The sequence below is a fragment of the Sus scrofa genome, chromosome 4 (genome assembly GCF_000003025.6).
Source record: "Sus scrofa isolate TJ Tabasco breed Duroc chromosome 4, Sscrofa11.1, whole genome shotgun sequence".
In the NCBI taxonomy this organism is placed as follows: Eukaryota; Metazoa; Chordata; class Mammalia; order Artiodactyla; family Suidae; genus Sus; species Sus scrofa.
In genome coordinates, this window is record NC_010446.5 from 98,732,065 (window position 1) to 98,744,019 (window position 11,955).

The 11,955-nt window shown below is 44.7% G+C and overlaps 1 protein-coding gene across 5 annotated transcripts in view; it reads right to left on the reverse strand.

The window, feature by feature from the left end:
* The window catches only part of RPRD2 (regulation of nuclear pre-mRNA domain containing 2), a 93,682-nt gene extending 91,140 nt beyond the window's left edge, over nucleotides 1–2,542 (reverse strand). For 2 of the 5 annotated variants that reach the window (XM_013988089.2, XM_003355198.4), the window contains exon 1: nucleotides 999–2,539. In XM_013988089.2, the coding sequence (XP_013843543.1) occupies nucleotides 999–1,203 (205 nt within the window). In that variant the 5' untranslated portion in view covers nucleotides 1,204–2,539. Of the gene's footprint in view, nucleotides 1–998 lie in introns of all 5 variants that reach the window. The other 3 variants (XM_013988087.2, XM_003355199.4, XM_021089902.1) reach the window with 3 other exon arrangements.

The following is an 11,955-nucleotide window of genomic DNA, read 5'->3' on the forward strand; positions in this document are numbered from 1 at the left end:
CCTAAAATTCAAATAGATATATACGGATTTAGGGTCAACCCTTTCTTCTCACCAGGAGACAACAATGACTTCTCCAAACATTTCTTCCTAAAAGATTTGAAATCTTCTGCAAACAATCTATGTTTCCTGACAGTTAAATAGACTTCTGCAGTAAAGCAGTAAGTGGAAAAAAAAAAAAAAAATTCCACTAAGAAGACCAAAAAAGCAATAACTGGGGGGTGGGGGGAGATAGTATATATTCAGCAAACACACTTCTTGATTCCTTGTTTTGATTACCTATGAAATCAATCCCTATTTTTAAAAGGTATTTGAACTGATTAAAAAGTAGCCAGATATATTTTACAATTTAAAGTATTAGTGGCGATACTGACTACGGTTGTTTCTGGTATCAAGAACTCTGTCTGGATTTTATTGCAGCGAATACACAGGTACAGGGAAACCTCCCAGGTGGTCGCCTCAGCTCTACGTGGAGCTCACGTTACCACTTCTTAACATTCACCTAAGTGAGGCCTTTCTTACTACACATCACAAGTTATAGGTCAGCAGAAAAGAGAATGGTCCAACATATGCCGGTGAAGTAGGTGCATTTACTATTACTGCTTCAACCATTGCCTGTCTATCACCAGGAAACCAAGAAATCATTAATACGTCAAGGCCTATAAGAAATAAACGGACGCGACAATTTCCTTGAAGGTTCAGTGAAAACACCACCACCTTACAAGGCTCTGAAATGAAATAATGTATGGATCTATACAGATTTGGGCCCAACGGCCCAAGGTCACACCAGTGGCTATAAAACCCATGAAATAATGAGTTTCCTGCAGTTCAGGACAATCCTGACTAGGAATGGAGTCTGGATATGGGAACACTCGAGTCGAAGCTTTAAGGTGAACAACCCTAACCGAATGCAGCGGCTCCACCGGGAAGCCCGAAGCGTTTTGGGCAGTATTTCTTTCCATTCCCCAGTCTTCCCTTCCCTAGTCACCCCCAACACTCACATCTCCGGAGCCACTTCATCCAATGGTAGACGATGGTAGTGTGGTGTTTCTTGTTCTCTATACACCAAGACGACAAGCCTTGAATAGATTCCATGGTGTTAGTTACCGACTGGAATTTTCGATCCAACGAGGACTCCAGAGCCCCTGCTGAAGAGGCCGACGAGGAGGAGGCCTTACTGCTGCCTCCGCCGCCGCCGGCCGCCATCTTCCCAGTTTGCACAAGCGCTGCTGCTCCTCTGGCGGCCGCGGCGGCGGCGGCGGCGGCGGCGGGAGCCGGCAAAACAATCACTGCGAGTGCGTGAAAGCCGCAGGTGGGGAGGGAGGCCAGGGGGTGGAGATGGTGCACGCGCTAGGCTCTTCTGGAGGTAGGACGGGAGGACCAGCTGCTGGGCACGCTGGTGGCTCCTACACGTTGCAAGGAGGGGCTGCGGGTTTCGAAGGTTTATCAAAATTGTTCAAAGGATTGTGTTTAAACCAGTCAGTAATCTCGGAAGAAACGCAGAAAACACGTCCTGCAAAGCCTTTTCTAAACGCCTGGCCCAGAAATTAATGGTTTTATACTCTTCGGCTCTCAATGCTTAAGCCCCTTCCCCACACTCCTCTAAGAACGGGCGTTAATATCTTACAGTTAATACTACCCGACTGCCCCTTCAGCTGCAGAAATCTCTCTCCCCTTTAGGTCCTCTAACACAGGAAAGGCCCAAGGCTACCTAGTCAGGATTTTTTTTGCAACGCAATAGCAGCAAAGGGACAGCAACAGTATCGCGCACGCGCTGCTTGGCTCCGCCCCCCCGCTTCCTTCTCAACCTAGAAAGCGGAGGGAGGCGTGATGGCGGGGCAACCTGGCCAATCAAGGGAGAGGAACGAGAAGCGCGCGCAGAAGCCCACAAGCCCCAAGGGCTAAGGAGACACTCCGATTATTTGTGCGCCTGCGCAATAAGCCAGCGTGTAGCGGGTTGGGAGGAGAAACCTGGAGGGGAGGGTGAGGGAGTTGGTCAAACTAAGGAGAGGTTGGGGGAGGGGCTTCACCGCTCCACCCGGCGTTTTGCTTCCTAGCGAGGTCTCTCTCGGAGCAGTCCAGCTCACACAACAGGGCCGAGAAACTCCCACCGCTTAGCAGCCACTGTTACGTTCTGGCACCTGCAGCTACCGCCGCCGCCGCTGCTGGCAACTCCTTGGGGCATGGAACGCGACAAAGTACCTGGCAGCCATTTTGCCGTGTCTCAGACGATGCGCATGCGCCAGCTCCCTTGCGCCATTCACTACGCAGACTCCCAGACCGAGCAATATTTTACACTCTCCTTGGACAATACCATTTACAGCCACTTGACGTTGGATTATAGGGAAAGGAAGTAAATGAAGTGAAACGGAAAATTTCCCTGTAGAATTTGAGACGAGAAAAGAATAAAAGGCGAAGTAATCGCACCTTCACCAATTATGGTACAGTTTCATAACTGCATGAAACATAGTTTCCAAAAGACTTAGATATCTATTGTATTGATTAGCACAACCTAGATTAACCATGCCATCCCATTTTCCTATGTAAATCATCTGGACAGATTTGGAGGCTCCTGTGTTCCACTAAACACGTGTAATTATTGTATTTTAACTCTTTCACTCTCCCTAGTAGACTCAGGTTTCTTGAGGCGAGGAACCTGTTTTGTCAAGCTCAAATCTAGTATTTGTTAATTCAACAAAAAGTTGTCGAACGTCTTATGTCAAGTACAGTTTTAGACGTGGGGGAATACAGCAAAATGACAAAGTCCCTTCCCTCCAGGGCTTAGTGGCAGGAGACCATAAAAAATACATATATCAGGAAGTAATAATTTCTCTCAAGAAGCATGAAGCAGGGTAAGGGAGAGGAAGGGCACTGCACATATAACACTGTAAGAGAATGGGAGTGAGAGTTTGGTGATCAAGGATGGCTTCTGGTAGTAAGTGATACTTGATGTGAATGTTGAGAACAAGGCAACCAAGCAAATATGGGAAAGGGGGAAGAAAACATGGTGGCAGACAGAACAGCAAGTGTAAAGGACCTAATACAGGAATGTTTTGATACCTTAGAGGGAAAACAAGGAGGCCACTGTGGCTAGAGAAGAGTAAGAGAGGCGTCAAGTGGTAGAATATGAGATCTCAGAGATGAAGGAAAAGAGTTCACATAGACCCTGGAAGGCCACTGGAAGGACTTTGGCTTTTAACGTTGAGTTGGGGAGCAATTTTAAGCAGAGTGTTTTTAAGAAGAAAAGTTACATCGCATTCTTTTTAAAAGATCATGTTGGTTGTTGTGTGGAAAATAGATTTTGGGGAGTTCCCCGGAGCAGCAGAAATGAATCTGACTAGGAACCACGAGGTTGTTGTGTTCCTTCCCTGGCCTGGCTTAGTGGGTTAAGAATCTGGCTTTGGGAGTTCCCATCGTGGCTCAATGGTTAGTGAATCCGACTAGGAACCATGAGGTTGTGGGTTCGATCCCTGGCCTTGCTCAGTGGGTTAAGGATCCGGCGATGCCATGAGCTGTGGTGTAGGCTACAGACTTGGCTCAGATCCCGCGTTGCTGTAGCCACTGCTACAGCTACGATTAGACCCCTAGCCTGGGAACCTCCATATGCTGCGGAAGCGGCCCAAGAAATGACAAAAAGATAAAATAAAATAAATAAAAATAAAAGAATCTGGCTTTGCCATGAGCTGTGGTGTATGTGGCAGACGTGGCTCGGATCTGGTGTTGCTGTGGCTGTGGTGTAGGCCAGCAACTGTAGCTCTTATTAGACCCCCAGCCTGGGAACCTCCATATGCCTCGGGTGTGGCCCTGAAAATAAAAAAAAAAGGAAGTAGACTTTGGAGAGTTCCCGTCCTGGCACAGTGGTTAACGAATCTGACTAGGAGCCGTGAGGCTGAGGGTTCGGTCCCTGGCCTTGCACAGTGGGTTAAGGATCCAGCATTGCCATGAGCTGTGGTGTAGGTCCCAGTCGAGGCTTGGATCCCTTGTTGCTGTGGCTCTGGTGTAGGCGGGTAACTACAGCTCCGATTGGACCCCTAGCCTAGGAACCTCCATGTACTGCAGGAAGCGGCCCTAGAAAAAAGGCAAAAAGACAAAAAAAGAAAATAGACTTTGGAAGTTCCTGTTGTTGGTCAGTGGTAAGGAACCTGACTAGTATTTGTGAGGCTACAGGTCTGATCCCTGCCCTTACTCAGTGGGTTAAGGACCGGGCATTCCATGAGCTGTGGTGTATATCACAGACCCAGCTGGAATCTGGCATTGCTGTGGCTGTGGTGTAGGCCAGTAGCTACAGCTCCGATTCAACCCCTGCCTGGGAACTTCTATATGCCAGGGGTGTGGCCCTAAAAAAAAGAATTTTTAGTATATAGATGACCTTAAAGCCATGAAATGGATGAGGGTGCCCAGGAAGTGAGTGAGCTCATATAGAACAGAGGTCCAAGGACTGAGCCATAAGGAGTAACTTTCAAAGGAGATTGAAAAGGAATGACCAGTGAAGGAAAACCCAGGAAGTAATGTTCTGAAAGCCATATAATGAAATTTTGTCAAGAAGGAGAGAGTGGAGTTCCCACCATGGCTTAGCAGAAACAAATCTGACGAGCATCCATGCAATTTTGATCCCTGGCCTCGATTAGTGGGTTAAGGATCCGGCATTGCCATGAGCTATGGTGTAGGTCAAAGATGCAGCTTGGATCTGGAGTTGCTGTGGCTGTGGCATAGGCCAGCAGCTACAGCTCCAATTCTGCCTCTAGCTTGTGAACCTCCATGACCTATGAGTGCAGCCCTAAAAAGACAAAAAAGGAGAGAGTAATTGTGTCAGGTGTTGCTGTGTAGATTGGATAAAATGAGGACTGAGATAACCACTGGATCTGGCAAACATAGTAGTCATTAGTGATCTTGACAAGGGCTGTTTCCAGGAAGTTAAGTGATTGGAGAGGGTTCTAGAAAGAATGGGAGATGTGGAATTATCATGTATAGATCACTCCAGAAATCAAGAAACAAAATGGGGAGTTCCCTTGTGGTACAGCAGGTAAAGATCTGGCATTGTCACTGTACACCTCAGGTCACTGCTGTGGTTTGGATTTGATCACTGGCCACTAGCCAGGGAACTTCCACATGCCATGGATGTGGCTAAAAAAAAAAGGAGAGGAGAAATGGAGCTGAAGCTGAAGAGAAATGTGGGATAAAAGGGTCATTTCTTTTTTCCATGGTGGGAAATAATGTAGCTGATGCTAAAACTGATACAGGATAGAAAAGGGACAATTGCTGGATTGATTTCCTTGAATAGTTGAGAGAGGCTAGGATCAAGTAATAGGTCCACAGACAGTTCTTTTCTTGGAGCAAGAAGGTAGAGAATCTAGATAGCGATCCAGGTAGGTTGATAGATTTGTTGGTGAGAATGTGCAGAAATTCACTTCAATTGGTTCTCTTTTCTCATTGAAATAGCTTGGCACTGAAGTAGGTGCTAAGGAAGCACACTCAAAAAAAAAAAAAAAAAAAAACAAAAAAACAAAACACCAATGGTGAGCTCCCACTGGGGCTCAGCAGGTTACAAACCTGACTAGTATCCATGAGGATGTGAGTTCCATCCCTGGCTTCACTCAGTGGGTTAAGGATCTGGCGTCACAGTGAGCTGTGGTGTAGATCGCAGACCAAGTTTGGGTCCTGAGTTGTTGTGGCTGTGGCATAGTCTGGCAGCTGCAGCTCCAATTTGACCCCTGGCCCAGGAACTTCTGTATGCCACAGGCATAGCCCTAAAAAGAAAAAAACAAAAACAAAAACAAAAAATGCAGCTCAGATCTTGTGTTGCCATAGCTGTGGAATAGGCTGCAGCTATAGCTCTGATTCAATCCCTGACCTGGGAACTTCTATATGCCATAGGTGCAACCCTAAAAAGAATAATACTTAATCAGATCCTACTAAATTAATGGCTTGTTTCTTTGCCCATTGCTAGTTTTCTTACCTCCTTGTGTTAGCCAAATTTCCGTTTTTAGCCCGTCTCTCATCTTTCTGCCCCCCCCCCTTTTTTTTTTGTCTTTTTGCCATTTCTTGGGCTGCTCCCACAGCATGTGGAGGTTCCCAGGCTAGGGGTCCAATTGGAGCTGTAGCCACCGGCCTATGCCACAGACACAGCAACTCGGGATCCGAGCCGCGTCTGCAACCTACACCACAGCTCATGGCAATGCCGGATCCTTAACCTACTGAGCAAAGCCAGGGATCGAACCCACAACCTCATGGTTCCTAGTTGGATTCCTTAACCACTGAGCCACGTCGGGAACTCCTTTTTCTGCTCATTATTGCCCAAAGATTAAATTTATCACCTGCATCTAGATTTACTCAAGTTGGATATCCTGGTTATCTTTGATTTGACCCCTTCCATCTAGTTATAAAATTCTGTAGACTTCTACCTAGAAATTCTTGCATGAATTCCCTTCCTTCCATTCCCCTTGCCCTCTCTTAAAGGTTATCATCACCATGTTAATAAATTATGTATCAACAGCATCACAGTCAGCTTCTTGGTCTGTCTTCTCAGCTTATATACATAATCAGACTAATCTTCTAGTAATCCTCTACTCAAAAAACAAAATAAGGAATTCCCGTCGTGGCGCAGTGGTTAACGAATCCAACTAGGAACCATGAGGTTGTGGGTTCGATCCCTGGCCTCGCTCAGTGGGTTAAGGATCCGGCGTTGCCGTGAGCTGTGGTGTAGGTTGCAGACATGGCTCGGATCCCGCGTCGCTGTGGCTCTGGCGTAGGCCGGCAGCTACAGCTCCAATTGGACCCCTAGCCTGGGAACCTCCATATGCTTCGGGAGCGGCTCAAGAAATAGCAAAAAAAGACTAAATAAATAAATAAATAAAACCAAAAAACTTGTTCCTTGTTATCAACAAAGTAAAAGCACTACCTTTTAAGACCCTCCACAACTGTTCCAATCTAACTTCCCATTATTTTTCTTTACTTTTTTTTTTTTTTTTTTTTTTGGTCTTTCTGCCTTTTCTAGGGCCACTCCCGTGGCATCTGGAGGTTCCCAGGCTAGGAATCTATCGGAGCTGTAGCCACTGGCCTATGCCACAGCCACAGCAACGCCAGATCCAAGCTGCATCTGTGACCTACACCACAGCTCACAGCAATGCTGGATCCTCAACCCAATGAGCAAAGCAAGGCCAGGGATCGAACCTGCAACTCATGGTTCCTAGTCAGATTCTTTAACCACTGCGCCATGACGGAAACTCCTAACTTACCATTATTATCTCCAGTGCCTTTCCTCCATTGGTCCATGGTCTCCAAACTGTTACTTTTCCTTAAATACATTTTGTAATTTTCTATTTGTAGTTAATTCTGCCTAAAATGTCTTCTCTTACCAAAATTCTACCCATCTTTCAGAGCTGTCTTAAATTGCCTCTTGCATACAAATTTCCCTGATCATTTCAACTGGATGAAATTTCTCTTTTGTACAGTAGAATTTTCTGCCCTGAATAAAATTATTTGTATTATCTAACCTACTAGTATTGTGATGAATAACATGCATAATCACCCTGATTGCAAAACAGTGTTAACTATAATTGTTGTAACCAAAAATAATTATTTAGTGCCTATGTTCTAATGATACTGCCATCATTTCCTGAAATTTATCAAGTTAAGACACATATAGGGAGGAAAAATCAGTCCAATTACTTTTTTTTTTTTTTGTCTTTTTGAGGGCTGTACCAGCAGCATATGGAGGTTCCCAGGCTAGGGGCCTAATTGGAGCTGTAGCCGCCAGCCTACGCCACAGCCACAGCAACACCAGATCAGAGTCGCGTTTGCAACCTACACCACAGCTCATGGCCACACCAGATCCTTAACCCACTGAGTGAGGCCAGGGATCAAACACACAACCTCATGGTTCCTAGTCAGATTCGTTTCCACTGTGCCACTACGGGAACTCCTCCAATTACTTTGTATTCACATTTTTCTTTTCTTTTTTCTTTTTGAGCCTGCATCTGCATGTAAGTTCCTGGGCCAGGAACTGAATCAGAGTTGCAGATATGGGCTATGCCACAGCTTTTGGCAATGCTGAATCCTTGGATCCTCAACCCACTGTGGCCTGGGAATGAACCTGCCTCCTCATGGATGCTAATTGGGTTCTTAACCCACTGGGCCACAATGGGAAACTCCTATATTCACATTTTTCAACAAATAAAGCTATTCTCTACCTTGATTATCTCACTTTATTCCCTATCACAAATTCCAAGTGACTTTTAAAATTCCAGAACTCTATAGAGGATAAGTAACTGCCATTAACTAAATATATACATAACTTGAAACAGATTATGAAAGAAATTACTAAAGTTCACAAGATATCTTAAGTGATAACAGTATCCCAAATAGGAACTATTCTGAGACCAACCGTCATTTGAAAGAACACACTTTTCCCTACCACCTATTTCACAAATGAAGCAGCATATGTTTCAAGTAAGTTTGGGCTCCAGTCAAACAAAGCTGGGTTAAAATTAAACCCTACCACTTACTAGCCACAACCTTGGGGCAAATTACTTACTCTAAGCCTCATATTCCTCATTTCTAAAGTCTACTTTCCTGGAGTTCCCGTTGTGGCGGAGGTTAATGAATCCGACTAGGAACCATGAGGTTTCGGGGTTGATCCCTGGCCTTGCTCAATGGGTTAAGGATCCAGTGTTCCTGTGAGCTGTGGTGTAGGTCGAAGACGCTACTCGGATCCCAAGTTGCTGTGGCTCTGGTGTAGGCTGGTGGCTACAGCTCCGATTGGACCCCTAGCCTGGGAACCTCCATGTTCCACGGGAGCAGCCCTAGAAAAGGCAAAAAGACAAAATAAATAAATAAATAAATAAAATAAAATCCACTTATAAACTTGTTCTGATAAAGGAGGCAATGCTTATTGAACATGATGGTCAATACTGTATAGGATCAGGAAAATTTAAGTTACCCTAGGAGGTGGATCAAGAAAGATATTGCTGGAGTTCCTGTTGGGGCTCATTGGTAATGAATCTGAGTAGCATCCATGAAGGTGCAGGTTCCACCCCTAGCCTTGTTCAGTAAGCTGAGGATCCGGTATTGCCATGAGCTGTGGTGTAGACCACAGACGGTTCAGATTCTTGTTGCTGTGGCTGTGACATGGGCAGGCAGTTGCAGCTCTGATTCAACTCCTAGCCTGGGAACTTTCATATATCACAGGTGAGGCCCTAGAAAGACAGAAAAAAAAAATATTGCTGCAATTTATGTCAAAGAATATTCTGCCCCTATGTTTTCCTCTAAGAGTTTTATAGTATCCAGTTTTATGTTTAGATCTTTAATCCATTTTGATTTATTTTTGTGCATGGTATTAGTGTTCTAATTTCATTCTTTTACATGTAGAGGTCCAGTTTTCCCAGTACCATTTTTTGAAGAGGCTGTCTTGTCTTCATTGTATATTCTTGCCTCCTTTGTCACAGATTTACCATAGGTGGGCAGGTTTTCTGGGCTTTCTATGCCGTTCCACTGATCTTTATTTCTGTTTTTGTGCCAGTACCATACTTTTTTGGTGACTGTAGCTTTATAGTAAAGTCCTAAGTCAGGAAGCCTGTTTCCTCCAGCTCTGTTTTTCTTTCTCAATATTGCTTTGGCCATTTGAGGTCTTTTGTGCTACCACACAAAATCAGGATTTTTTTTTTTTTTTAAGGCAGCACCCTTGGCATATGGAGGTTCTCAGACTAGGGTTCAAATCAGAGCTAGAGCCCTGGCCTACACTACAACCACAGCAATGCGGGAGCCAAGCAGAGTTTGTGACCTACACCACAGCTCATGGCAACACCAATTATTTAACCCACTGAGTGAGGCCACGGATCAAAACTTCGTCCTCATGGATGCTAGTCAGATTTGTTTCTGCTGAGCCACAATGGGAACTTCAAATGCCACAGGTGTGGCCAAAAACAAAAGGCTTATTAATAAATAAAAAACCTGGGGAGTGGGGGGATGCGCTGGGGGTTTGGGATGGAGATGCTATAAAATTGGATTGTTATGATTGTTGTACAACTATAAATGTAATAAAATTCATAGAGTAATTAAAAAAAAGTTACCCAGTCAAAACAAAAACAAAAACAAAAACAGGAGTTCCCGTCGTGGCTCAGTGGTTAACGAATCCAACTAGGAACCATGAGGTTGCGGGTTCCATCCCCAGCCTTGCTCAGTGGATTAAGGATATGCATTGCCGTGAGCTGTGGTGTAGATTGCAGACGAGGCTCCGATCCTGCATTGCTGTGGCTCTGGCATAGGCTGGTGGCTATAGCTCCGATTAGACCCCTAGCCTGGGAACCTCTATATGCCGAAGGAGTGGCCCTAGAAAAGGCAAAAAGACAAAAAACCAAAACAACAACAAAAACAAACAAAAAAACTTATTCAAGATAACAAGGATTAAGTCTCGTTATGAGTACTTTTTTTTTTTGTCTTTTGTCTTTTAGGGCAGCATCCTTGGCATGTGGAGGTTCCCAGGCTAGGGGACAAGTCAGAGCTGTAACTGCCAGCCTATGCCACAGCCACAGTGACGGGCAATTCAGGATCTGAGCCATGTCTGCAACCTACACCACAGATCATGGCAACGCTGTATCTTTAAGCCAAAGAGCTAGGCCAGGGATCAAACCCACGTCCTCATGAATACTAGTCAAGTTCATTAACTATTGAGCCATGATGGAAACTCCTCATTATGAGTACCTTATAGTGAACAATAATATATATATATACTCCTTTTAGGTCTTATTCAAACAATACATTTTTGAAGTTGTGTATAAATTATTTATACACGTTTGTAATAAATCCTTTCATATAAGCAAAAACACTTCTTTTTTTCTGTCTTTTTAGGGCCACACCCATGAAACGTGGAAGTTCCCAGGCAAGGGGTCAAATTAGAGCTGCAGCTGCCAGCCTACACCACAGCTGCAGAAACACCAGATTTGAACTGTGTCTGCAAACTACATGGCTCACAGCAATGCTGAATCCTTAACCCACTGAGTGAGGCCAGGGATTGATCCCTCATCCTCATGGATACTAGTCAGGTTCATTACAGCTGAGCCAAAACAGGAACTCCCAAAAGCACTTATTTCTGACAACGAAGTTTTTTCCTACATTTGTTTAATCAAGAGAATGAGTTCAGGGAGTTCCTCCCCTGGCTCAGTGGTAGCAAAACCGACTAGCGTCCATGAGAAGGCATGTTTGATCTCTGGCCTTGGTCAGTGGGTTAAGGATCCAGTGCTGCCATGAGCTTCAAAGACACAGCTTGGATCTGGTGTGGCTGTAGTACAGGCCAGCAGCTACAGCTCCGATTCACCCGCTGGCCTGGGAACTTCCATATGCTGCGAGTGCAGCCCTAAAAAGACAGGAAAAAAAAAAAAAAAAAAAAAAAAAAAGAGTTCAGGAAGTTCCTGTTGTGGCTCAGTGGTAATAAGCACGACTGATATCCATGAGGAGGAAGCTTTAATCCCTGGCCCTGGTCAGCGGGTTAAGGATCCAGCGTTGCCATGAGCTGCAGTGTAGGTTGCAGACTCGCCTTGGATCCCCGCTTGCTATGGCTGTGGTGTATGTAGGCTGGCAGCTGTAGTTCCAATGGTTCCCTAGCCTGGGAACTTCCACATGCCACAGGTATTGCCCTATAATGCAACAGCAGAAAAAGGAAAATGAGTTCAGTTTTCTGCTTCCAAGTTTCAGAGATAAAAGCTTTCTAAAGATTTCTTTCTGCTCTAGGAACTGGCAATGTCATTTGTCTGGGTTATAGTTTGCTTATCTGTAAAAAAGGGAGTTTTTAGGGTTTTTTTTTTTTTTTTTTTACTAGTTTTTCCTTAAGGCCTTTTGTAGTCTCTTGTCTCTTTTCACCTTTTTATCCTAGTACTCCCTAATACTGCATTAAAATTAGAACTTTAACTAGGACCTGAAACAACTTTTTAAAAAGGGCTTTATTATTATTATTATTATTTTTTT